The sequence below is a fragment of the Ochotona curzoniae genome, unplaced genomic scaffold (genome assembly GCF_017591425.1).
Source record: "Ochotona curzoniae isolate NIBS_2020 unplaced genomic scaffold, NIBS_Ocur_1.0 scaffold_274, whole genome shotgun sequence".
NCBI classification, from domain to species: domain Eukaryota; kingdom Metazoa; phylum Chordata; class Mammalia; order Lagomorpha; family Ochotonidae; genus Ochotona; species Ochotona curzoniae.
Window position 1 is genome coordinate 7,366,079 of NW_024467101.1, and position 27,623 is coordinate 7,393,701.

Sequence of the window (27,623 nt, forward strand, 5' to 3'; positions counted from 1 at the left end):
AAAGTCATAATGGTAGGCACGTCACAGGTGACAGGAAGCAGATGCCACGTGCTGCCCTGTGCTTCAGGCCTGTGAGAAGGCGAGGTTGCTGGCAAAGCTGTTAACCAGGAGAAAAAAGCAGGGGAACTGTCAGGAAGGTAAGGAGTGGAAAATTGTGTTGTTTTGGAGGTATACCAGCTCTGCATTTCTAGTGGCATGCAGTGGACAGGAAGAGATTGGGGACTGGCACTTGGCAAGAGAGGAGGAGGAAGCCAGGAATAGAGCTGAGGGTTGGGAGTCACCTGCCAAGTGGAATGCTGCTGTGGTCCGAACAGCCGGGTTTTCTAGGTGACAGTGTGTAGAGAAGAGGATGGAAGGAGCTGCAGAGTTAGGATAGGCCAGTTGGTGGGCCCTCACATGGCAGCTGTATGCTGGCAGGGTGGGTTCATCTCCATTCTGCCTTCTAAAAAGATGACACAAGAGATGAAGGAAAATGATGTCTGTGCTCACAGTGAGGATGCCCTGTCGCCCTGCGAGGTGAGAGGGCCTGGGACTGGATGAGAAAGCTACAAGGTGGTGGAGCTCATCACAGCAGCTCCATGTTGTTTAGGTCCCAGGCATTCTGCAGATCCCAGGCATGACCAGTGACTGGTAGGCTGGCAAGGATGGCCTGGCATCTCTGGCCAAGTCACATTTGTTGCTTTTGGCTACAGGTTGCTGTCAGAGTCAGGGCAGGCAGGGCATGGATACAGTGGGATCTCTGTACCCAGGAGGCTCAGCTGCTTGGCCCCAACCAAGGCCTCAGCGTCTATGGGTCTAAAAATAGTGGAGAGAGCTTATTTTTTGCGAAGGAAGGATGAATACCAGCCTATCAGCTCTGTCCTTCCAGTTTTGATGTCTGAAATCATTCATTCAGGCTTTTATTTTTTCACATCAGGAACGCAGCAGAGTCTGAAGGTCCTGAGACGCTTCTCACTCTGTAAATAGCCATCCTTTCTCCATCATGCCTGGCTGGCAGTCCTCATCAGAGCTCTGATCCATCTTGATCATCAAAATATCAGATCCAATTATAATTTTTTTTTAAATGAACTTACAGTTAGCTCAAAATAAAAAGTTTAAAAAAAAAGCAAACTAGAGGAAACCATATGAAGTGTGTATCCTTTGGAGCCTGTTGGAATGTTTGCACTGCCTGGGTAACCAGGTCTGACGAATGTTGTTTCTTCTGCCCATCACCATTTGCTCATGGCTTGCAGTAGCACTGTGCAAGAATGCTTTTTCTTGTGTGATCTTGTTCTTGACCTCTTAGCAGGCCCATGAGTGTAGGCACTTGAGGTCTCCCTATGCCACCTAAAGAAACTGCTTGCCCCTGTGTCTCAGATGTTCCTTGGGTGGAGCCCATTGGCAACGTTTGTGCCTGTCTGTGAAGGCCCTGGGGAGCCCTGTGAACTCAGGCTCACCTCCTCTGACTTCCCTCCTGACAGAAAGAGTACTTCAAGCAGTATGAGGTCGGGCTGCAGAACCTGTGCAATTCCTATCAGAGCCGTGCCGATTCGCGGGCCAAGGTGTCAGAAGAGAACCTGCGAACATCTGAGAGGAAACTCCGCGAGACCGAGGAGAAGTTACAGAAGCTGAGGACCAACATCGTGGCTCTCCTGCAAAAGGTGCAGGAGGTGAGCCAGGCAGCCCTCTCATTGCAGCTGGACCACCTGGGCTCTGTGGGAGGGGGGGTCTGGGCACTTCTTCCGCCCTTCTCACCACACTCTGTCCATTCACAGGAATGTGTGGGTCCAACCCCGACTGCACAGTGTCGTGACCAAGAGGGCTTGAGGTGGTTGGTGTGGCTGTGTGGGCTTCATCCCAGCCAGACCCACTGAACCTGACTTTGTCCTTTGTTTAGACATTCTGATGTACAGCCTGGTTTGAGAACCCTCCAAGCCATAAAACAAAGAAGTTCTTGCTTTTCCAGATGACTGATGCTCAGTTGGGATTGGGTAGCCTAAAAGTGGGGAGTGCCCCTTGGGGAGAAGCTAGGCTAGATAAAATCCTAGATATATTAGATAGGCAGGATAAGATCCTGGGGATGTGTCGGGGAGGAGACAGGCTAGCAGAATAGTCGGCTGCTGGTAGGTGTGCTGTGAAGTAAGAGATGAAACTGGGGTGGCCCCTTAGTTAGTATGTTTAGTGAGGGCCGGTGAGGAGGTGATATTTGAGCTGAGATTGACAGAAAGGCCATCACATAAAGAGAAGGTCATGAGTGCTCCCCGCGCAGAGGGATGAGGAGCAGGGTTTGGGGCCTCAGTGGAGAGCTGTGAAGGTGGCATGTTCCTCCCGGAGAGTGCCTGGTGGAGCATGGACTGGTCCTTAGCCCGGTTAGTCTTGGGAGCCTTAAATGCAGATCAGAGCCTGCAGCAGGAAATGCTATGAGGTTTCCAGTTTTCTGGGTGATACCCAGTGGCAGCCTGGACCTTGGGTGAGGAGTAGGTAGGCGCATTTGTAGCATGTGAGGGAAACTTACGTAAGCAAACTAGGAAGGCGGGGTGGAGGCAGGGCAAAGCAGGGAGTGTGGGAGTGGTGCCTGTCCTTACAGGGGGCAGGGACAGGAGGAATGTGATCAGGACAGGAGGCTGGCAGCTGGGGGTGGGGGGGCAGGAGGGGACAGCGGGTGGAATTGGCTCAGCCACAGGAGCTTTGGGAAGGGTGGAGGGGAGGCTCCCCCCTGCTCTCCCAGCCCCGCCGCTGACTTGTGCCCCTCTCTGTTTCAGGACATAGACATCAACACAGACGACGAGCTGGATGCCTACATTGAAGACCTCATCACCAAGGGGGACTAAATTTAGGGCCGGGAGCCCAGACATCAGCTCCCCTACTTACCTGCCCCTCAACACAGCAGCTTTCTGGGGGTGGGGGTGATCATTCATGGATTGCGGACTTACCTTGGTTTGATTCACATGGGACATTTGTGCTTTTGGAGGGAAAGTTACTCTTGATTCTTTGAATCTTCCTCCCTAAGTTTATAAATATTTATTTTTTAAAAGAAACAAGATGCTGTGGCTGCTGTGAAACCATACATTTTTGGTGTGACTCTTGGGCAGAAGGACAGAGATTTTTTCCCATTTTTGCCACACCAGGTTGCCAAGCCTGAGCCATTTGAAACTCCTGGCATCTCAAGATGGTGGTGAGGCCAGTGCCATCTTGAAGCTGGCCAAGCTCCAAAGGCAGGAACCTCCCAAGTATCCTTCCCCGAGGACAAGCACTGTAGTCATCTCTGAGATGGAGTGGAGCGTGGGGAGGCCACAACCCGCCCAGGGTGGCATTCCCCACAGTGGCTCAGAAGCAGGAGAACCCACAAGTGGGCTGTGCTTATGGCAGGTGTAGTGTTGGAGGGCCTCTCCTTCTTACAGCTCCCCTGTCTCAGGAAAATGAGGGACTGGAAGTAAGCCCAAGCAGCTGAGAGCCATCTTGGCTGTGGCCCTGTCCCCAACAGCTTGGAGCTCAGCCTGTCCCATCCACCACCCAAGTTGTCTCTGAAAGAACGACTTCCATGTTTAACCTTGGAATGAAGTCTCTTGCCTTGGTGAACTCAAGCCCAGGTTGAGGAATAAACAGATCCAACTCTGGTCAGGTCTTTGACCTGGCTAGCACACTGAATGTCTGAACTCCAAAGAATTCCTCAGGGAAGGAGCTTGTGTGTGACGTCACCCCGGTGCTGAGCTGGCAGAGGCTCTCAGGTGCTGCTGGTCGACCTGGAGCACTGCTGTGGCTTTTCCTACTTGCCTTTGCCGGGTACCCCTCCAGTCCCTGCCCCCGCCCCAGCCACCTTGCAGTCCCTCCTCTGGAGCCAGTGGGTGGGTGGGGGAGTCAGGGATTCCCAACCACAGAGACTGCAGAGGCAACTCTGTGGGAAGCAGCCCTGGCCTTCCCCATCCAGTCACAGCTGCGGAAGGCTGTGTGTCTCCAGCAACCAACTTCTCAGGGTCAAAGACAAAAGGCAAGACTTGCTGAGTTTTTACTGTAATGGCTACAGGAGAATTCTGGGTCCATTAGTTCCAACTCTCATCCCACTCCTACTTGGATTTTTGAAGGCACAGAACTATGACCTTCTATGATTGGTCTGATGCAAAACCCCTTGGGTGAATTTCCAGCGTCTACCAATTCCAGGCCAGCTGTGGCCTCCCTGCCACCCCCTGACATCTGCCAAAGACTGGAAAGCAGAGCCCGATGCTGGTCCCTTGTAGTTGGAGATCTTTCCCCACTTGGCGTGCATGGCCGGAGCACCTGAGACTGATGACATCTGGGATTTCCCAGATCACAACCCCAGGAGAGCGTCCCTTGGGCGGGGAGGGGCTCGCCTCTGGAAAGATCCTGCAAGAGTCTGGGTATTCCTTGAGAGCTGGTGGTTCTTGCCCCTCTTGGCTCTGTTGGTTCCAGGCAGCATGTGGTCCATTATTGTTCCCAAAACCTGTTCTAACCTGAAAGAAAGTTGATTCTGCGTTTTTACCAGTGGGCAGTAACTCAGTTTTTAAATTTATATACATGTAATCGAACTGTAATATTATACCGAACCCCCCAGGTACAGTCTTTTCTTTTTCAGTAAAATTGAGCACTTCTTTCCTTCCTTTCTACTACTGTGGCGTCTCTGTCTTCAGTCTGTAGGGAAAGACCGAATTTCCTCCGTTTTAGCTTCAGCCTGTGGCTGTGCCCACTCTGTCAGTCTAACTGCAGCTCTGTGGGATGCAGCCTGTATCCCCGGCACCCTCACAAGCAGGGTTCCCCCACTCTGCTTTTCCTGGGCATGCCTCATGGGGAGCTACCGATGACCTGGAAGAGAGTGTGGTTGGTGTGTGATAGCAAGATACTGAGGACACGCAGCAGCCGCCACCCTCACTTCAGAGCGTTAAATGGGATACAGGCCCATGGCGAAAGTTCAGACAGTACGAAGGGCTGGACCTCAAAGAGCAAGATTCTGTCTTCCTACCTGGTCCCCAAGTTATCAGCATAGCCATCCTGCGTGCTTCCACTCATCCACTCTTGCCTTTCTGCCGGTTTCTCAAGTAGCCTGCCTTGAAACCTGTTTCTAAATAGCACATTTTATGAGTCTGTTTGGTTCTCAACAAAGTACATTTTATTGATTTGGATGTATTGTTATTTAAAATCAATTTAACATTTGGACTAACATTTTATGAAAAACGCCATGATGAAAGTGTGTGCTGTCTTGCTTCTATACATAGTTTAAAGGAAATGTCAGTGGGTATGTTACTAGCTGTCACAGTGTGGGTATTTGGTGCAATGGCTGAGGTCACTTGGTTCAAATCCTGGCTCCACTTGGAATTCCAGCTTTCCATACACACACACTCGGAGAGGCAGCAGTTCAGTCCCTGCCACTCAGGTGGAGACCTGGATTGAGTTCATGGCTCCTGGCTTTGGTCTGGCCTTGTCTTGACTGCTTTGGGCATTGGGGAACTGAATCAGTAGATTGCTGTCGCTACACTTTCCTATTACATAGAGGTTCTTGCAGGTTCTGAGAGACACTCCTAGATTCCAGATAAGACTTTGATTTCAACTCTTAACTAGCCCACCCCTCCGCACTGCTTGTCAGTATAAAGATATTTTACCTACACTAATCTGAATGGTGAAAAGTGGTTCTTTTGACTTTCGTTTTAAGTGAAAATGAATATCTGGCTCCGTTTGGCTCGTTACTGCCTATTGTTTCGAGTCGTGGGTTAGAGATCCATTTCACTGGGTGGAAAAGGGGGCAAAGCGTTCAGAAGAACGTGTGTGTGAGAACAACTCAACCCATCCCATGTCCCAGGGACTCAGAATTCAAAATTTCTCTATTATCAGGATTTAAATGCTGCAGATTGGCACAAGAGGATCACATGTCTGTTTGTTAAAGCCAGGTATGAGTTAACAGAAAAACTGGTTTCCTCTTCCATTTGTTCAGGTGACCTTTTTTTTTTTTAACCTTCGAGTCTCATTGGCTCCAGTTTCCATGCCCGTGACCTTCGGCAGAGCTGTCGAAGAGTGTCTGGCTCAGAAGACCAATATTAAGCCTGACAAAGTATTATGCCCCTTCAGTTTCCTATAACTCCAGGCTTGGCCTGGGGGGACTCTGCCTTTTTTTCTTTTTCTTTTTCTTTTTTTTTTTTAAGATACCTATTTTGCAGCCGGGTCAGGTGGTGGTGAGTGACCTAGTGATAGTTACAGAAATTTCTGAAACATTGTCAGAATTCTGAAGGGTTCTGGCCTTTGATGGAGGTGGAACCTCTGAAGATCTCTTTGGAACATCCAAGTTGCTCTTGGATCTCAGCTTGGCCGTGGAAGGCAGTTCCCCAAAAGAAAATGCCTCGGGTCTGGCACTGTAGCCCAGTGGCTGGAGTCTTCACCTTGCATGTGCCAGAATCCCATACAGGCGCCAGTTCGTATCCCGGCTGTACCACTTAACATCCAGCTCTCTGGTTGTGGTCTGGGAAAGCAGTAGAGGACAGTCTAAAGCTTTGGAACCCTGCACACATGTGAGACCTCGAAGAATATCCTGGCTTCAGCTCAGCTCAGCTGCTGCCATCATACCCACCTGGGGAGTGAATCAGCAGATGGATGATCTGTCTCCTCCCTGTAAAATCTGATTTTGCAATGAAAATAAATCTGTAAAGAAAAAAAAAACTGCCTCTCTCATGGCAACATTTGAGTCCTCGAACTTCCGAGCCGGCTGTTGGCACTGCTGGGAACGGCCTCTCCATGGTGAGCCAGGTGTGAGGGGAAGGATCTAGCCATGCACATCCCGCTCGGCAGATGAGACGGGAAGTTGCCAAGTTTGTTTTGCAGACTACTTGTCATCTGGTTATTTGTATTGGGCCAGTACCTGACCAGGGCTGCTCATGGATCCTACAGGATTTTTTTTTTTTTTTTCTCCTTCCAGCTCACCAAGTTGCACTCAAATCACCGCCCACCAGGGCTCCCTGTGAAATGATGAAAGTTTGTAGTTTAGTCAAAGCAAGAGGTTGATTGTCCACCTGAAATCCATCCAGAGGCCGTGGGCAGCCCTAACCAGCTGCTATTATTTTCTGCCTGCCCTCCCTCCCCAACTTCCCTTTTTCCCCCTTGATTCAAAGTTGTAGGCTCTCTGTCCCCTCCCCAAAGTCCCACCATTATAAACCCACTCCTCCCTAGCTAGGTTTGGGGTTGCTGTGGTGGGGCAAGAGATGAGAAACCTGTGTGGCCGTCTGAATTTCTTACTCTGAAAATCATCAGCTGCCAGGGGAGCACACTGTGCCTCAGGGCTGACGGTCAGTTCTCACCTGACCCAACGGATGAGGTCAGGATCTAGCACCTGCTCGTTCTCCTCTAGAGGCTTTGGGGGTGGTCAGCTGATGGCCCTCAACCGCTAACGGCCAGATCGGGATCTCCTCGTGGCATCTGCAGGGCGGCGCGTGCTTCATGCCCTGCACAGGTGCGGTAGATGCTGCACGCCCTGCACAGGAGCGGCAGACGCTTCGCTTCGGGAGTCTGACGGAGTTGAGGGCGCGGTGGGGTGAATGCTCGCCCTTGCGGGGACTGAGTTCCTGGCGCTTGCTCTGCCTCTGAGAGTGCACTTCACGGCCCACACCCCAAGTGCAGCTGAACTTTTTAAAAAACTTTTTTTTTCAGTACTTTTCTAACTGGTTTTCAGTAGCTACAAGGCAACATTTTGTTTTTCTGCCAAGTGGAAGGCTTGGAAACTGCTATTTTTTCCCCCTCCCCCGTTTTGCCGGCCCAGTCCTGGAAGCTCAAACTCCGGAGGCCTCTCCGACTCCCCTGAGGCCTGCTACCCACAGGTTTGAACTCTGCCTTCTGGTGTTTACTGAAACATAAGTGGTTTTCGATTTTGGCGTAACCTCTGTCCCTTCCTCCGCCCTCCGCAAGCGTTCTCCTCCATTTTGTTGCTGTTTTTTTTTCTATTTGGGTGTGTATCAGCTGCCGGATAGGAGGCGAGCTTTGTTTTCTTTCTGCCTCTGTTGATTCACTGGGCCACTTGGGTCATGGTCCATGTTACACTTCGTCGGGTGTGGACCCCTAGGTGTCCAGAAGCTGCTACAGAAAGTCCAGTCCGAAGGAGGCGTCCTGTGATCAGGAGCACAGGTGAGGACTAAACGTTGAGTGTATTGGTTGTCTTTTTTTTTTTTTTTAAAGATTTATTTTTATTATTTATTTTTATTGGAAAGGCGATATACAGAGAGGAGAGACAGAGAGGAAGATTTTCCGTCCGATGATTCACTCCCCAAGTGAGTGCAACGTGCTGATACTATGCCGATCCGAAGCCAGGAGCCTCTTCCGGGTCTCCCACGCGGGTGCAGGGTCCCAAAGCTTTGGGCCGTCTTCAACTGCTTTCCTGGGCCACAGGCAGGGAGCTGGAAGGGAAGCGGGGCTGCCGGGATTAGAACCGGCGCCCATATGGGATCCCGGGCGTGCAAGGCGAGGACCTTTAACCACTTGCGCCACCGCGCCGGGCCCGTATTGGTTGTCTTTTAATGTTTTTCACTATTTAATCCTTTCCAAGATTTCTTCTTGGAATGTATTATGTGAAATTTTAAATCACTTTGATTTGCTGCCATATCAATCTTAAAAGTGCCACTGGGGGTATAATTGTATTGGCATAAAATTTAAATGCAAGTTTCAGGAGAGCCGATGTTTTTGTAGTAACTTACTTTGGAGGATATGAAATGGATCTAAAAGTTCTTTTAGATCCTCCAATCAGATCTTACCATTTCCGCATATGGATTTTTTAGCTTTCTGTGTAAATGCATTCCTAACTGTGTTCTGGTTTTTGTCACTTGCGCTGTGATGTTCCCCTCCCACCTCTGTTGCTCAGTGAGTATTAATATAATTTTTTTAGCTAACATAATGTTCTTTATTGCTTGCTGTTAATGCAGTGATTTAATTTGTGAGCTCTGGAAGTCTTGATTTGAGAGGGACAGAGATCTTCTTTTGGCGGTTCATGCCCCAGCTGGCCTCAACAGCCAGTGCTGGGCCAGGCTGAAGCAAGGAGCTTCATCGGGGTCTTCCAGGCGGGTGGCAGGTCTGTGGGGCCATCTTCTGCTTTCCCAGGCCATTAGCACGGAGATGATCAGAAGTGGAGCAGATGGGACATGAACTCTTGCCCATATGGAATGTTGGCATCACAGGGATCAGCTTTACCCACATGCCAATATACGTGACCCAACATATAGAACCCTTTTACTATAGACTCCATTGGCAAACTTAGCATTATACCAGTTTCAGCTAATTGCCATTTTGTGTTAATTGGAACTTTTAATGGACACTGGCGGTCCATCTGTTTGGAATGTTCCCAATCAGCCTCAAGCAGGTGATGCTCAGAGGAAAGATTTACTTACTGCGGACAAGGAGACAGTGGGAGGCATGGGTCCAACAGAAGCAGTCTGAGGGTGGAGGGCTTTCATAGCAAGGGTTAGGAGAGTGTCCAGGTTATAGGGGAAAGAGAGCCACAGGCTTCCTTCCATGCTCCAGCCGCACCTGTCTTCACACAGCCCGATTCACATGGTTGCCTTGTCCACAGTGGTCTGGCAGTCTGAATGCAGTGTCTCAGAAGGGAGCTCCAACTCGGGTTGGTCTCAGAGTCTCTCGCCCCCCATCCTGGCTCCTCCCGCTCACGTGGATGGAAGTCTACCTGCGCCAGGTGAGCACTGGGTGCTGGCTGTTGGCTTTAGCAAATGGCCTTCCTGTGTCAGCGTGTCCGTCGCACCTGTGGCCGCTAGTCCTGTCGGAGCAGGCCGCCTGGGGGCAGCAGACACACAGCCTGGCTGGGTTCTGTTTTTCAATCTCTTGTCAAAACCCAGCTGGAGTTGTCTCCGGGAAGCTGCGGTTCCAATGGTTGTAGAAGGATTAGGCAAACCAGGCTGGAGGGTGCCCACAGGGGTCATAGTAGCATTTGCATTTTGGAGATCAATTAACAATCACCACGTACCTGACTTCTTTTTAATTACAAAAACTGGGAATTCCACGGGGAGAAAGACTCTTCTACATGGTTCCCTTGTAGTTGTTCCTGAACTAAGAATTCTGAAGCCTGTGATTTTTGTTGGTTAAAGGACCATTGAGGTGTCCACACAGGCAAATCAGATTTCCATAAAATAGGTATTGATGATGGTTTCATAAACTCAGTGGCCCCTAAGAAAAACTCAGACCATATTGGCCGTGATTTTGTTTTATAGGAACTGACTTTATTTTTCCCTGAGAGCTTCTTTTTTTTTTTTTTTTAAGATTTATTTATTTTTATTACAAAGTCAGATATACAGAGAGGAGGAGAGGCAGAGAGAAAGATCTTCCATCCGATGATTCACTCATCAAGTGAGCTCAACAGCCGGTGCTGAGCCGATCCGAAGCCGGGAACCAGGAATCTGTTCCGGATCTCCCAAGCAGGTGCAGGGTCCCAAAGCCTTGGGCCATCCTCAACTGCTTTCCCAGGCCACAAGCAGGGAGCTGGATGGGAAGTGGAGCTGCCAGGATTAGAACCGGCGCCCATATGGGATCCTGGCACGTTCAAGGTGAGGACTTTATCCTGAGGCCTCTCCTGAGAGCTTCTTCCTAAAATTTTACCAGGATAGTGATCTGTGTTGCTCACTACTGGCTGAGATGGGAAGGGTAAATAAACTTCCGCGTCCTGTCCTGTTGTTGTAATAATCTCTCCCCCACAAATTAATAGGAATTGGAGCAATATAAGGTTGCATGATACCATGTGAATTTTCAGGACCAACACATTTTAAAACTTTCTGTACTAACACGAAGCATGGTGGCACTCATTGCACCTACACCCTGAGCCCACACTCAGCAGGTTCTGTGGGCCAATTAGAAGGCCATTCCTTGTTTGAAATAACTGAAATATCTGCTCCAGTGTCTAATAACCCAGAGAATTTTCTGCCATTGATGGTCAATTTGAATGTGGGTTGTTTTCCTTCAGATGTAAGAGTTGTTGAATTCACATATTTATTAATACTATCAAATCCCAATTCTTTTGTTATTAGAGAAACTAGGCATATAATATGGCAAAAGCTGTGCAATTTTTTCTCCTGCCTTAAAAGACCAAGTGCATGGAATTGTAATCATCACAGAAATTTCTCTTTTATAATCAGAATCAATAACCCCTAAATGTACTTTAACATTTTTCAAGGTGAGACTACCATGCCCCATCATTAAGCCAGCCATTCCTTCAGGAATGGGTCCAAAAATTCCGGTGGGCACTTTACAAGGACGCTGAGAGGGTGCAATAGTGAAATCCTGGAAGATATCAATGTCCAAGGCAGCACTTCCAGCAGTAGTGGGCTTTAAATCTGAAATGGTTGAGTGGGCGCGAATTGAACAAGTCATTGGTGTGCTGCAGACCCCTGATTGTCCGGGGCCTGGAGCTGGCACCGGCAGGAGTTTCCCTGCTGCAGTAATTGGCCATTGCAAACTGTTTTGGATTTACAGTTTCTTGCCCAGTGTCGTCCTCGACGGCACTTCGGGCATATGCCAGGGCAATTATTGTGACCAGTATCAGCACCAATTTTTGGAGTTAAAGGAGGTGTTCGGCATTGCTTACGAAAATGGCCTAGCTTGCCACAATTGAAACATCTAGCCTTCATTTGCTTCTGAACAGCCAAGGTTTCTGCCCCTGCTAAACGGGCAGGATGTTTGAAAGTCCCTATGTTACCACAGGCTTTTAGGTAACCCAGAAGATCTGCTCTCTCTTTTATAGGACGAATAGCAGCCTGACAGTTCTCATTAGCATTATCAAAGGCTAGCTGTCGGAGTAACAGTTTTCTAGTGCTGACTTCCCTAACCTGTTTTTCTATGGAGTCAGTCAATCGTCCTATAAAGTCAGCGTAAGATTCTCTGACTCCTTGGATGACTTTTGTATAACTGCCTGCAAATTCAGACCCGGTGTCGACTTTCTCCCAGGCCCACAATGCTACGTCCTGTATATGAGTAAACGCAGCTTGAGGTAGTTGTATTTCTCATACTGCCCTTGTTAGGTTTTTGTGAAGAACTTATGCCTTCATATTTTGGAATACTCTCTTTTCTGCTACCTTTGAAATGGTTCCTTGTCCATCTGTGTCTACAACATTGGGTATATGCTTGTGGGGTTTTAGTTTATCAAAATGACTCACTATTCAGATTTTTCTATATTTTTAAGTCAACTTTTTAAAGTTTTTCTAGAAATTGTTTTTTTAAAAAAATTTTTTTTAATTGGAAAGGTAGATTTACAGAGAGAAGGAGAAATGGAGAAAAAGATCTTCCAGCCACTGGTTCATTCCTTAAATGGTTGCAACAGCCGGAGCTGAGCCAATCCAAAGCCAAGAGCTGAGAGCTGGTGCAGGATCCCAGGGCTCTTGTGTCATCCTCCATTGCTTTCCCAAAGCATAAGCTGGGAGCTGGATGTAACTGAAGGAGCCAGGACAAAAACAAGTGCTCATATAAGAAGCCAGCACTTTGTAGTTGGAGGATTAGCCAGCTGACCCATCCTGCTGGCCCCAGGGATATCTGTCTAATCTGTTTTAACATTTGTCAAAGTTTTCATAATCAATATTTTATAATATCCTTAGCATCTGTGTATACATCTTCCTTCCTTTCCCAATATCATCTTTTGGTTCTTTAGTCTCTTTCCTCCTTCCATCCCTTCTAACTTCTACCTCAACCTCACCAATCAGTAATGCCTTGACCCTCCTTATGTGTTGTTTCCTATTTCATTCATTTTCTTACCCTTGCGTTTACCCTAGTCTTCATCTTCTCACATAAATGGGGTGTTTAACTCCTCTTCTGGCTTTCTTTCATACATGAGTTGTTGATGCTACAAATTTCCCTTTATTGCTTCTTCTCACGTGTTTTGAAATATGTTGATTTTTGTGTATATTTTCTGAGTTTTATTGACATTTATTTCTTGATGTGTTAATATATCCTCCTGCCGCCAGTGAGCTCTGTTGCTGATGTTGAACTCTTCACTGTGATCTGAGAATGTAGTCTAGGTATCTTTTCTTTGAAGTTTGAGACTTTGACCCAAATGCATGGATAATACTGATAAGTGTTCCATCTTTCCAAATACATATTTTACAGTTATTGATTATCCTATAAGTTCCCATTATACCAGATTTGTTCATTGTGGGGTTTGAACTCTAAGATTATTTTTCATCTGAGCTTTCATTACTGGGAGGGGCGTGTTACAGTCTTTCATTGCAATTTTTGACATACCTAAATGGGGGTTTCCAAAAGTTAATGGACAATGGAATTGAAAAATAATGCAGGGGGCTGGCATGATGGCTCAATTGACTAATTGTTTGCCTACAAGTCCTGGTATCCCATAAGGGTGCTGGTTCATGTTCTAGCTCTCCACTTCCCATCCAGCTTCCTGCTTGTGGCCTGGGAATGTAACAGAGGATAGCCCCAAGGTCTTGGGACCCTATACCCATGTAGGACATCTGGAAGAAGTTCCTAGCTCCTGGCTTTGGATAAGCTCAGTTCCAGCTATTGTGACCATTTGGGGAGTGAATCAGAGGATGGAAGATCTTTCTCTCTTTTTACTTCTTTCTGTAAATGTGCCTTTCTAATAAGTATAAATAATTATTTTTTTTAAAAAAGGATAATGCACAATTTCCAGGGAATGTTTTGAAGCCTGTTCCTTTTTACTACTTTTAGTTGTGTCATTTTACTTTATAATTAGGTATTTTTTAAAGGTTTACTTTTTTTTTAAGATTTATTTTTATTTTTTTATTGGAAAGGCGGATATACAGAGAGGAGAGACAGAGAGGAAGATCTTCCGTCCGATGATTCACTCCCTAAGTGAGCGCAACGGGCCAATGCTATGCCGATCCGAAGCCAGGAGCCTTTCCGGGTCTCCCACGCGGGTGCAGGGTCCCAAAGCTTTGGGCCATCCTCGACTGCTTTCCCAGGCCACAGGCAGGGAGCTGGAAGGGAAGCAGGGTCACTGGGATAGAACCAGCGCCCATATGGGATCCCGGGTGTGCAAGGCGAGGACCTTAACCACTGTGCCACTGTGCCGGGCCCTAAAGGTTTACTTTTTTGAAAGTCAGTTATAGCGACGAAGAGGTCTTCTTTGTGTTGGTTCACCTTAGGCTAATGCCAGGAGCTTCATCCGAGTCTCCACATGGGTGGCAGGGGCCCCAGCTGTTGGCCTATCTTGAGCTGCTTTTTCCAGGTCATTGGCAGGGCGTTGGACTGGAATAGCTAGGACACGAACCGCCTCCTGTGTTGGATACCAGTATTGCAGGCAGTGGCTTTACCTGCTACGCTAAGACACTGACCCCTTAAGAATTTTGAGATGTTAAGTGTTTTTGAAAAGCGGCTTTTTTCTTCTAGTAGTCCATATCCAATTATTTTTTGTCTTAACGTCCACTTTGTCTCTATACTTACATTCTGTGTCTATTCCTGTAAATAGCATGTAGCTATTTTTTTATTCCACATGGTTTTTGGCTACTTGAAGCACTCAGGTCATTTACATTTTAGATAATTATGGTTGCTGTCCTCTCATTTGAAAGCTTTGCTTCACCTCATGCTGTTTGCTTCTCCTTTTATGCTTTCCTGCCAAATGAGATCTCTTCCCTTTGTGTGATGAGTTTCCTTCACGATGATTTTATTTTTTTTTAAAAAAGATTTATTTTTATTATTATTATTTTTTTGGAAAGGCAGATATACAGAGAGGAGAGACAGAGAGGAAGATCTTCCGTCCAATGATTCACTCCCCAAGTGAGTGCAACGGCCGATACTATGCCGATCCGAAGCCAGGAGACTCTTCTGGGTCTCCCACATGAGTGCAGGGTCCCAAAGCTTTGGGCCGTCCTTGACTGCTTTCCCGGGCCACAGGCAGGGAGCTGGAAGGGAAGTGGGGCTGCTGGGATAGAACTGGCGCCCATATGAGATCCCGGGCGTGCAAGGCGAGGACCTTAACCACTGCGCCACCGCGCCGGGCCCCACAATGATTTTAAAACCTATTTAGCATGATAATCCTTTAATGATGACCTGTAGGTCATATTATGCAATATCTCATCAAGATGAAACTTCACAAGACACTGTTAACATTGTAAATACTCACAAGGTTTTGTTGGGTTCCTGAAAGACTTCAGAGCTACTAATATTTTTTCTCTACTTGGGAGATGTCATTTCATTGACATCTTTCTTTGAGGGTGGCTCTCAGTCGAGACTGTTGATGTTCTTTAAAATCTTTTTTTTTTTTTTTCCAATCTGTTGTTTAAATGGTCTGGAGGCTTTATTAGCTGTGTATCTCTTTGTTTACCCTGACTAGGATTCATTGATCTTGGTTGTGTATATTGGTATTTTTCATGTGTTCTTAGAACATTTCTGGGTCACTCCAATGATTGCTCCTGTTCCATTCAAAGAAAATCTTCCCCACCACCGCCCCGTCCCTCCTCCCCCCCACCCTCCGCCCTTAGGAGCAAATCAGGCATGCATGGGACCTTCTTTAGCTCCCCTATCTGTCAACTTGCCTTTTCTCCTCTCATGCAAAGCTTCCTGACCTTAACCCATTCTTGCATCTCTTTAGTAAACCTGAATGAGGCGTGGATTTACCAACGTGGGATACAGTGTTTGGCATATGCGGGTGGATGCTGTTTGATGTTGTCCCATTTGAATTTATGAGACTGTTTTCTCTGCACGAGGTTGCACTGTCTGCTTCTTAGGTTTTTGCACGGTCTTTGTTGGTTTCATTCTTGAAGTTATGCATGTGACCCAGCTTCATGAAAATAAGCAATATTGGGGATGAGGGGGACAATCGTCTCTGTCGCTGTGGTTCTAGAATGTGTGTCTCTGGCATCCTCCCCCACTCCTCTCGTGTCAAGCCCGGGAGACACAAGAACCTCAGAACTAACTCCTCTTCACCTCCTTGCGGTCTCTGCCCTCTTCCGCCCCCCGCAAGCCTGTGGGAGGCAACCAGATTGACTTCCAGTACCTGTGGAAGACCAGCTTCGCGGGCCCTTAGGCCCAGCTCTTCCCCATTTCTTTCTCTTAGCTCCAGAATTGTCACCCCACGCCTCTGCCATAGCTGATCTGCCAGGCCTGGAATTTTTTGATGCTACAACTGTGTTTTGAGGGACTGGGGGTACTGAAGAAGACTCTTTAAGGGTAAGGGGAGGCAGTCATAACGTGCAGTACATGGCGGGCCCGGCAGGGGGCGCAGGTGGGCCGGGCAGGAAGCGCAGAGCAGCACAGAATTGCCCGTAGCTCTTAAGGATGTTTGGGTGTCTACAGGTCAAATCCCCATTTCTCTTCTCCAGCCCCCAAGTTATTTTTTTTTCTCCCAAATCATTTTTCTTAAAAATATTTTTTTAAAAAATAGTTTTACCTGAAAAGCATAGTTAACAAGGAGAAAGCAGGAAAAACAGAAACCTTTCATCTGGTTCATTCCCCAAATGGCTGCAATAGCTGGTGCTGAACCAATCTGAAGCCAGAAGCCAGGAACTTCTTCCAGGTCTCCCACAGGGGTACAGGATCCCAAGGACTTGGGTCATGCTTTGCTGCTTCCCCAGGCTATAAGGGAGTTAGATGGGAGGTGGAGCAGCCAGGAAACAAACTAGCGCCTGTATGGGATGCTGCTTAGCTACAGTGCTGGCTCCAAGTCCTCAAGTTATTTAAGAATTAAAAAAATGTTGAGGACCTGGCACGGTAGCTTAGTGGCTAAAAAATCCTCACCTTGCAAATGTTGGGACCCCATATGGACACAGTTCTAATCCTGGCTGCTTCACTTTCCATCCAGCTCCCTGCTTGTGGCCTGGGAAAGCAGTTGAGGACAGCCCAAAGCCTTGGGACCCTGCACTCATGTAGGAGACCCGGAAGAAGCTCCTGGCTCCTGGCTGCAGATTGGCTTAGTTCCAACTGTTGTGGCCACTTGGAACCAGCAGGTGAATCTGCCTTTTCAATAATAAATAAAAAATAAATAAATCTTAATTTTTTTGTTATTTTTGAAATATGCTGGTGGAATTTTGATAGGGATTATGTTGAATTTGTAGACTTAAAGCTGATATAACTGAGTTTGCCTGTTCGTAACAATAACATTTTTTCCTCTTAACTTGGGTCTCTTCTCTCTCATAACAAGAAAGGTCTTTTACATGTTTTATATCTCTTCGTAAGATGTTTTAGATGTTTTACTTACTTATTACACACACACACACACACACACACACACACACACCCATTTTATTTCCTATCCCCTGATTCACTTCCCTTACGTATTGCTGTGGGCTGGGCTGAAGCTGGGAGCTGGGACCTCAACCCAGGTTCCCCCCAGAGGTGGCAGAAAGCCAGTCATTTGGGACATCAGCTGCTTCCCCCTCGCAGGGCGCAGAGCAGCAGGAGGCTGGGGTCAGCGGCTGGCTGGGAACTGAACTCTGAGATGCTGCCCAAGTGTCCCAGCCGTGTGCTAACCACTAGGCACCATTGAATGTGGTCCCTTGCAGCTTCTTTTGCTGCTGATGGTGGTGGTGGTTACATTTTCTACTCAGTGGTAGCTGGGGTAGGGAGATGCTCCATCTGTGTCCTGATCAGAGTGGACTTTTCCAGGTGTGTGTTACTCGCTGCTCAGAGTTTGCCTTTCGCCCCAGACCTCTTGAAGTCTCTTATGTTGTCTCAAGTGAATTGGCTGTTGTCATCTCTGGCCATTGCCGGAATGGCTGTCCAGCCCCTCCTCTTGCAAGCCCTTGCCACTGCCCTCTGGGATGGCTCCATCTTAGGGTTGCCAGCTCTTGCCAGTCTTGTGTAGCTGCTCCACATCTCTGAGGGCTCCCCAAGCGGCCCCCTCCACACAAAGATGCACCTTTGGGGGAAGGAGTTCTGTAGGGCTGGGGGTGGATCCCGTGGTGTGTGAGGCAGAGGGTCAGCACCCCGCCCTTCAGCACCACCCATTCACCTGCAGGTGCCAGCAGTGGGGAGGAGGGCCTAAGCCAGCCAAACCACTAGCCTCTGCTGGGGTCTTAGAAGCTGATGATCCACGTTGCTTGGCAACTCAGGCAACACAAGCAGCCTAGGTTACACGGAACTCTTGAGTGCAGGGGCTGCCGCAGCCTTAACCCTCCTCTACTCCAGGAACTGACTGGCGGTGCTGCTGGTGGCTACAGCTCTCCCAGGGGAGGGACACATCTGGGTTCTGGTGTGAGTCGAGAGGTCGCAGCATCAGAGCAGATCCTAGCAGAGCTGTGACCAATTCTGCCTTCCTGCGCCCTTCCCCATCATCTGATTTTGATGGAGCTACAAGACAGATTTGGGGTCAGACTGGTGGAAAACTCCAAAGCCAAGTTTTTTTTTTTTTCTTTATTGGTGAAAAGGTGCCCGCTTTCACAAAACAAGGTACATTCCACAGCTTCAAGGAGACCCAGTGGGGATCCCTGGCCCACCCCACCCCACCTCTTTAAGTGGGCATCGTAAGGCATTTCACGCATTGGTGTTTTCACTTTTTTTTTTTAATATATATATATAAAACAAAATCCATTGTGGAGTAGAAAGAAAACTCCCAAGTTGAACTTGCAGGACTAAAAGGGAAGTGGGGGAGGGGCTGGAGGAGTGGCCATGGTGGGCCAGTCTCCCCACAGTTGTCAGAAGGTTCTGGAAAGGGGGCATGACAGGAGGGGGTAGCAAGAAGGGTACAGTGGTCAGGAGCCAGACTCGGACAGGTGCAGGTGCCCTGTCTTCATTTCACTTTCACATACCATAGAAATTTAAGCAAAATAGCTATTTTATATATATTCATATATATTATTTATATATATATATAAATAAATTAGGCAAATAAAAGAGTTTGGGGGGTGCAGAGATGGGGGCACCCCGGAGCCACCTGAGGACGAGGTGGGAGGCCAGGTTTCTGGTGCCTGGGTCACCAGCCCAGGCCAGAACTGAGGGTTAGTTTGTTATTGCTGATTTGGGACCTGTTTCTCAGGAGGATGGGGAGCACCTGCAGGCCATACCTGCTGGCCCTTTCCTGGCCTCTTTATGGCGAGGGGAGCTGCCCCACCATGGCCAAGGCTGGGCCAGGGGCGGCTGTCCTCAAATCAGGGCATTCCCAGACAATGGGGAGCTGTAGCTCCTACAGCAACCTCCAGCGTGTTCTCCCGGGGTGGGGGGGGGGAGCCCACTTCTGCTCTGATCTCTGATCTGTGGGCTGGGGTGGAGGGCATGGCTCAGACACCAACCCCGGGGTAGGGGTGGGGAGACCCTACAAAATACTTCTGACTCAAAAGGCTTCCCAAAGTCTTAAAAAAAGAAGGGGTTCTTGCCAGGAGAGTTGTATGGCAAGAAAGCACACTTGGAAAGCTGTCTGTTGAGTGTTGTACTTAAAAAAAAAAAAAAAGATTAGTAAAGTCAGGGCTGGAAAGAAATGCAGGCTGTATTATTATTATTCTTTCCCTTTAAAAAAGTCAAAAGAGGCTCCCCCTGGGAGGGACCAGTTCCTGCCTAGGTTGGGGACTGGTGGCTGGGGCAGCCCATGTGGCCCGGGCCAGCAGGCCTGAGTTGTGGTCCCTGGGAGCTGGGGTTCCCAGAGGAGCCCAAGCCTCTGAGGGAAGCGGCATGGGGTGACCCAGAGCACGCGGAGGCAGGAGAGAATCTGGGTCAGCCCTTCCTCCTTCCAAGCCCCTAAAACTGTGTGTGTGTGTGTGTGTGTGTGTGTGTGTGTGTGTGTGTGTGTGTGTTTAAAAAAAAAGGGGGGGGGGAAGAAATAGGTTTGGAGGGGAGTAGGCTTTCAGTAGTAAGTTGAATGCATTACAGGAAAAGTGAGCCGCCTGTGTTTTTGCCCCTCAGAAGATATTGGGGCACATGTGCCAGTCTTGCTTCTCCTTGGCCTCCCAGTAGCCGCCTTTGTACACGCAGGCCATCTCCCCGGTCAGCGGGTCCAGCCTCTTCTCGAACCAGAGCGGGACGTAGGTGTCTGCCTCCTTCTCTGCTGGGTGGGCATAGGGGGCCGGGGCTGGACGAGTGGCCTGCACCTCCGCGCCGCCCCCGTCCCCCTAAACGTCCCCCTCTCTGGCAGGGATGCCCCCCAACCTTCCCCTTGTTGGGGGTGCCCTCCCCTGCCGGCCTCACCTTCCTCGGAGCCGCACACGCGCCCCGGCGCGCAGGCCTCCAACCTGCGACGCCTGGACAAACGCTGCTTCTCCTCCAACCTCTGCTTCTCGATGTTGGCTTCGTCCCAGCGGCCCTTCTCCATGAGCCGCTGGTCCGGCCGCAGGCGGCTGTCGGTGGGCGCCACGCCCTCCTCTTGCTCGTTGAGGGTCAGGGCCAGCTCCGAGAAGTAGTACATGTTCTCCGCGTTCTCCCTGCCGGGGACATGGCACCCTGGCTGCCTGCTGTCCCCCTTCTCAACCCAGCTTTCTTACATAAAGGCCTCACACCTTTGAGTGAGGATCTGCTGTCCACCCCCTCCCCGACTGCTGATTTGCAACCTCGGAATGTTACCAGTTTCACCCAGTCAGCAGAAAGCAGCTTCCTAACGCCCTCACGGTTAGGGTGGTCCTGTGCCTGTGGTTTTAGCTGCAAGCACCCTTGTCTCCATGCAGAACAGCACACCAGAGGCCTGTCCATTGTACCCGCTGTTGGAGCGCCACACTCTGTGATCCTGTCTTGGATTTCATTTCTCTGCCTTTACTTATTTTGCTTTTTATTTTCCTACTTTGTCGGGGTTCAGTTTGCTGTTCAAACTTGTGTTGGCATCCCATGTGAACGCCACTTTGAGTCCTCATTGCTCCACTTCCTATCCCAGCTCCCTGCCAATGTGCCTAAGAAAGCAATGGAAGATGGTTTAAGCATTGGAACCCTGCCAACCATGTCAGAAAGCCAATGGAGTTCCGGGCTGCTGGCTTCAGCCTGGCTCCGCCCTGTCGTGTGGGGGTGTGAACCAGCAATGGAAAATCTCAAACTCTGCCTTTTAAATAACGAAATCTTAGGCCAAATACAGGCATAATATGTTAAGCCACCTGAGATGCCAGCACCCCACTAAGAGCCAGTTAAGGCCCTAATGGCCACCTTCCAATCCAGCCCCCTGCTCATGGCCTGGGAAAGCGGTGGAAGATGGCCCCAGTGCTTGGGCTCCTGCCACCAATGTGGGAGACCTGGCCGTTGTAACCATTTTGGGAGGCAGACGATGGAAGATCTGTCTTTCCCTCTCCCTAATTCTGCCTTTCAAAGAAACAACACATCTCTTAAAATCTTTCAAAGATAAAATTAAGAATCTGAGCTATAGTTTTGGCTGTACGTTGTGTCACTTTTGCTCCAGAGTAAAAGTTGGGGACTTGTGCATTTGAAGTACTGCTTTAGCTGACTCGTGTCACTTCCGCTCTGTATCACCGTCCTCTGTCTGTCTGTGAGTGTGTCTCCCTTCAAGGCTTTGACCTGTGGATTAGCTGGAATGCTCTCTTCATAAATGTGGGGGCACGTTTTTGCACCTGTTCCATGTAGGATAGATGAGAACAGGTTTCTTGCTGTTACTGGTGGGCAGTGTTAGCTGTCTTTTTTTTTTTCCCCCTATCGATAATGAAGAGAGGTAGATTAAAAGTTACCATTTGGTTGTCCATTTCCTCCTTATGAACTTTCCCTCTCTAGTATTACTTGTTACAGAGAGAAATCCCATCTGCTGCGGGTTTGTTCCTCAGGTGCCCACAATGCCAGGGGCTGGCCGGGGCAGGAGATGCAGGCAGGCCCTCCTGCGGGAGCCCTACCCACAGCAGGGTCTGTGTGAGCAGCAGATGGGAGCCAGAGGAGCCCACCAAGCCCAGCACCTCATGTAGGATCAGGCATTTCAGCTGCCGGGCCAGATGCTCACACCAAGTATTTATATTGGTGTCACCCACCCCCTCGTCCTAATCTTTCTATTCCAGTCTTTAATTTTCTCCCTTAGATGTCATCTCCCGTAGACCACAGATAGGTAGATTTTAAAAAAATATTGAAATGCAGATTTACAGAGAGAAGGAAAGACAGAAAGATCTTCTGTCTGCTGGTTTGCTCCCCAAGTGGCAGCAACAGCCAGAGTTAAGCCATTCCAAAGCCAGGAGACTGGAGCTTCTTCTGGGTCTCCCACATGAGTACAGGATCCCAAGGCTTTGGACCATCCTCGACTGCTTTCCCAGGCCACAGGCAGGGAGCTGGATGGGAAGTGGGGCAGCATCCATAATGTGATGCTGGTGCATGCAAGATGAGGACTTTAGATGATTTCTTATCCCATTTACCTATAAGAATTTCTTTCTCTATCCTCTTTAAAATCTGCTATTTTCAATTGTGATAAAATATTATTTCTGTAATCTTTGTTTTAAAAGTTTGAGAAGCAGAGAGCGAGCCAGAGAAACTGGGACAACTTCCAGCCACTGGTTCCTTCCCCTAATTCTGTATCAGCTGGGGCGAGGCCAGGCTGAAGCTAGTAGCTGGAGACCCACTCCCGGCCTCCCGTCAGTGCAGCAGCAGCCCAGTTACTGTGCCATCGCTGCTGTTTGCCTGGGTCTGTCTGAGCAGGAATCTGGAATGAGCTGCTACAGGCATTCCCACGTAGACTGCAGGCATCCTAACTGGCATCTTAATCAGTAGGCCAAATGTCGCCCCTGTCTGTATTTTTTGATACTAACCCTCTGTTAGGTGTTAACTATGGTGATTTCCTTCTCCATGTGTATATGCTGCCTTTTCACTTGCTTTAAAAATGCCTTTTTAAAAATTGTTCAAAAGGCAGTCACAGAGAAACAGAGGCAGACCATTGAGCTGCTAGGGCAGGCCAAGGCCAGGAACGGGGACTAGAGCCAGCTCCTGCATGTGGGTGGCAGGGAGCCAAGAAATTCTTGTTTTCCCAGAGTGTGCAGTAGCAAGACGCTGGACTTGGGTGGACCTTGAACTTGAACCCAGGCACTCCAACATGGGATGCGGAGGTCCTAACCAGAAGTCAAATGCCCGCAACCTAAATTAACTGTCTCTTAATGAGCAATATTCCTCTTAATGAATAAGAAGTATTTTACTATTGTCAAGTGCATCAGTATCTTTTAGGTCAACTGAATAAAATATATTTCCTTACCGTCTAAGACAGCCATTTTTATTTTTTACTTAGCATATTAACAAAGCTTATTGTAACAGCTTTATCAGGAACTTAATTGGATTACAATGTGAGAGAGTCATTGTTCCTATTTTCCATATGAATAACCGCTTCTCCCCGGATCTATAAAGTAAAAGGGCCCATCTGTCTACACGATCTGACCTGCCCCCTTTGTCATATCAAAGACACAGCCATGGCTCTTCCATCTGGGATCATCATTTGGGAACACTACAGCTTCAAAATCAGTCCTGCTGGCCAGCAGGGCGAGTCCTCTTTTCTCTGGCCACCTTCAGAAATATCCTCGCTGTTTGATCTTCAACATAGTTAAAAATGATCATACATTTACTGATTCTTTAGACAGCTTTACAAAGCCTAACTTAAAAAAAAAAATCTGAATAGTACATTTTCCTTTATTTAGTTCTTCTTTGATATCTCTTAGTGGCAAGTTAAGCCTCTGCCTGCCAGTACTGGCATCCTGTATGGGCACCAATTTGAGTCCCAGTTGCTCCACTTGCAATCCAGCTCCCTGCTAAAGAAGATGGCCCAAGCGCTTGGCCTCCTGTACCTACATGGAAGACCTAGATGAAACTGCAGGCTTCTGGCTTTGGACCAACCCTGATCTGGCCCTTGCAGCCATCTGGTGACTGAACTACTAGAGTTGAGATTCTAACTGCCTTTCAAGTAAACAAATACAGCTTTTGGTTTTTTTTAAAATAAGTTCTTGGATACAACTGATATTTTTTCTTAAATTGCATTTCTGGTTATTTGCTAGTTATAAAAATACAATTGGCTTTTGTACATAAATCTTGTTTTTAGGCACCTGAAGCAATTTTTCTGGAATCTATTGAGATATTAATGTGACCAAGGGATGCATTTCCAAGTAAAATTACTCTTTTATTCTGACAAAGTCAGCCTTTTTGTTTACTGTTGGGGTTTCTGATGTTTGATCTTGTAATTTTGCCAATATAGATATCCCTCATGTGGGCTGATGGTTCAACAATGATATTCTGACTGTGTGACTGTGTAGGTAATTCACATACAGCAGAAATCATACTCCCTGAGATTTCTGAATTTTGATCTCTTCCAGGCCTGGTTGCTTTCGGTCATGCTGGACAGAGGGACTGAGTGGAAGCTCCTGGCCAGCCACACGCACGATGGGCAGCAGCCACAGTGATGGGCAGGTTGGGTGTATTCATTGCACTTTCAGCTGCTCTTCTCAACTTACGGCGGCTTTATGGGGTCACAGCTCCCGTGGGAGCTGTGAAAGAAGGCAGATATTTTATTTTCCTGCTAAGATCTTAGCCAGATTTGGTATAGGGTTATTAGCATCATATAACATACGAGGCTATTTGCTATTTTTCTGTGGTCTGGAAGACATTACAGAAAATTGGAAGGATCTGTCTCTTGGAAGGTTGGTAGAATTCACCCGTTAAATTCCCTGGTTCTTGTGTTTAAAAAGGCTGCTTGAGTTTTCTTGAATTATTGTATGAGTTTATCCTCTTGACACCAGCATTGGTTGTGCACTGTATTTTTTTTTCTAAGAATTTGTCCTTTTGACCTGACCTTTGCTGATCTCTATATATTTTGTGTCATAAAATATTTTATTACTACTTGCATTTAGATCAGTATTGCTTTTTGTCACAGAAACAACTTTATGACTTTACCAGACATATTTATTTTTCCTTTTTAAAAGTATGTATTTTATGTTGAACTTCCTTGAATTTTTTTTTTTATAATGGAAACTTTAATAAGCCTCAAAAGTATGAACTCTTTAGGGCCAACACACTTCCGTTGTTGCACCCGGCCAACGTTGGTGTCTGTGATGTCACTTCGCCTTTTAGGTATTTAAGGTCTTCCATTCTAATCTATTTTATTCATGATTATTTAGTAGTTTTTTCTTTCCCAAACACGAGGAGGATTTTTTTTTTTTTGGTCATTTTGTTTTCAACTTCTGGTCTCATTTTCTTATCACAGAATGTGTTCTGTATGCTGCCCTGGGAAATTTGGTGGAGTTTGAAAGGACAATGTTTACACATTCAGCATACAGGTGAGACGGGCACCCCCTCTTACCTGTATATGTCCTGTTGCTTTTGCTGCCTTCATCTGTTTTTTATAGTCTGAATGTGACCTGGCAGGAGGTGCCAGGGGTGGAGTGACATTCCAAGTCTCCCACTGTGGGGATGGGTTTTTGCCAGTTTGTCCCCTTGCACATCCATCTGTTTTTGTAGAGGTTGCATGCATGGTGTCTAAAGAATTACACTTTCTTGAGCAGTTCAGCCTCTGCCCCCTTTGGCCTTAAGGTTTTTCGTGCCTGATTCAAATCGAGCTTGTACAGCCTTCGCCATTGAGGACTGTTTAACTAGTGAGTGGCGTTTATTTGTGGTTGCTGTAATTGTTGGCAACGCTTGGGCTTCTTTGTTTAATAAGAAAGAAGCATTTTCAAAAATATTGCTCTTCTCCTTATCCCATTAGGTAAATAACATTGTCTAGACTTTTAACTCTTCCTTAAAATGGGCATATTATCTTTCTTTGGTCCTAGTGACTGTCGAACAAATCATTTTCATTTTATGTCTATTGTAGTATCTTCTAAATTCCTTCACCCCTCCCCTCTTTATTTGAAAGGCAGAGAGGATAAAGTTCAAGATCTCCTATCTGTTGTTTCATTCCTTAAATGCCCCCAAACGGTAAGGGCTGGGCCAGGTCACAGCCAGGAGCTAGACACTAGTGTGGGTCCCCAGTGTGGGTCTAAGGGACTCCACTACTCAGGTCATTGCCTGCTGCTTCCCAGGCTGTGCCTTAGCACCAAGGGTCAGCTAACTGGCTGGCTGGCACCCACAGGGGGAGCTAGATTGAGCTCCAAGCCCAGCCCTGGTCCTACAGGCATGTGAAGAGTGAACCAGAGAGGGAGCCCTGTTTCTTCAAAAAGTGTGTGTGTTATTTTAAAAGACACTGGGTGTCAGGAGCTGGAGCTGGGTTTCCTTGGTGGCAGAAACCCAAGCACTTGGGCCGTCCTCTACAGACTTCCAGGCGCATCAGCAGGAAGCTGGATCGGAAGTGCAGTCAGGACTGGAACCTGCACTCCAACATGGCATCCATTTCGGGTGTCCCAAAAGCAGCCATGTAACCCACTGTGGCACAATGTTCACCCCTCATGTATTTATTTTTGCAAGTTTATCTTCATGCTTGAACTATTTCTCCCAAAATCTCAGATTGGGGGGGGGGTTGTTAATTTCCTTTCCTTCTGGGATTCCAGTTAATATGTGTGCTTTTAGTCACTGTTTTACATGAGCTGAGGGTACTTCAGAAAGTTCATGGAAAGTGCATGTTTAGAAAAAAAAAATCAGAGTTTCAGAATAAAGTAAAAAGTCTTTTTTTTTCACATGCCAGGGTCTCAGAACTCAATTTGCATTTCTTGCTGAGCCATCACCTGCCACCGTGTGCATCAGCAGAATGGCTGGAACCGAGAGCGGAGCAGGGACCTGAAAGTGGCGACTCCCGACTGGAGTGTCCTCTAACCACTTCCTGCCATCCACGTCCCCGTGCATCCTTACTGTCCTCTGGGGAGCACAGGGGAGACTCGGGGTGCTTTCCCTACACACATCCCTGCTCGGAGCAACAGACTCACAGCGGTGCTCTAAAATTGCTGAACCCGGCAAGACGGGCTGGCCCTGCGGATTCGCTGCTCCTTTAGATCCGGACAGGTTTTTTGGTTCTTTGTTCCTTTCTGTCTGAGAGCTTTCATCCGGCATTAGTTTCCTTCTACCTGGGGCTGTGTCTTTGAATGCAGGTGTACCCATTGCAAACTGAGTTTCAGTGGGCCTGAGAATGTCTATTTCAACATTCCCCCTGCCTTAGGAGACTCCCTCCCTTCCAGGGTTGGCTATGGGGGACAGGGAGCTGGTGGGGGGCCTCGAGCTTACATCTGGCTGCCTTTGAGCTCACACAATTGCAGAAAACATCTTCTGTAGCAGCTTACTTAATGGTCTCAGATTTCATTTCCAACAGGTTGCACTGAACAGGTTTATTAAGTTCTCTCTCTCTCTCTCTTTTTTTTTTTTTTTTCCAGATAGGGTCTCCTTTTCCTGCTGGGACTCTAATTAGAAGTACGCCAGACTTTTGTGCTCAGACATGCTGCTATGTGCAGGAGGGGCCTGGAGGCCATGCAGATGGTGGGCCTGGGGAGGTCTAGCAAGAAGGGCTGCCCACCAGCAAACTCCCAGGAGGTCCTGGGCCTGGCTCAGAGTCTAGCCATGAGCCGTCTCTTCTCCCTCTAGCTTCCTGTCTTTGTGCTACAGTTTGATTAATGTATTCTCTCTATATTGAGGTGATCAATTCTCTTTCATAAGTTTTACACAGGAAGAAGAGCTATTTTGTCCTCTTTGAATCTATTCTGCAATGTTATAGCATCGGGTTCGGTTTCCATTCCCTGAAACCATGTGGGGAAGGGACTCTGTCCCTCCGATTGTTTACGGTCTCTGCACAGCACCTGCCCACCTTTGCTGGCAGTTTCACCTGACTTACTACAGGATGTCTGCGTCCACACCAGGGTGTCTACCTCCTAATCTTCTCTCTGCCCAGCTGACCCTTGAACTTCCCC

At 47.8% G+C, this 27,623-nt stretch overlaps 2 protein-coding genes across 6 annotated transcripts in view; one reads left to right on the top strand and one right to left on the bottom strand.

The window, feature by feature from the left end:
* MORC2 (MORC family CW-type zinc finger 2) overlaps positions 1 to 5,665 on the top strand; it is a 41,818-nt gene extending 36,153 nt beyond the window's left edge. For 2 of the 4 annotated variants that reach the window (XM_041003613.1, XM_041003611.1), the window contains 2 exons: positions 1,461 to 1,649; positions 2,742 to 5,665. In XM_041003613.1, coding sequence (XP_040859547.1) covers positions 1,461 to 1,649; positions 2,742 to 2,810 — 258 coding nt within the window. In that variant the 3' untranslated portion in view covers positions 2,811 to 5,665. The remainder of the gene's footprint in view (positions 1 to 1,460; positions 1,650 to 2,741) is intronic. The other 2 variants (XM_041003614.1, XM_041003612.1) reach the window with 1 other exon arrangement.
* Positions 5,666 to 19,709: 14,044 nt separating this feature from the next.
* Positions 19,710 to 27,623, bottom strand: part of OSBP2 (oxysterol binding protein 2) — a 108,354-nt gene continuing 100,440 nt past the window's right edge. Inside the window, exons 13-14 of one of the 2 annotated variants that reach the window (XM_041003674.1) lie at positions 20,044 to 20,276; positions 19,710 to 19,900 (exon numbers count right to left, since the gene is read on the bottom strand). In XM_041003674.1, coding sequence (XP_040859608.1) covers positions 19,758 to 19,900; positions 20,044 to 20,276 — 376 coding nt within the window. In that variant the 3' untranslated portion in view covers positions 19,710 to 19,757. Of the gene's footprint in view, positions 19,904 to 20,043; positions 20,277 to 27,623 lie in introns of both variants that reach the window. The other variant, XM_041003675.1, reaches the window with a different exon arrangement.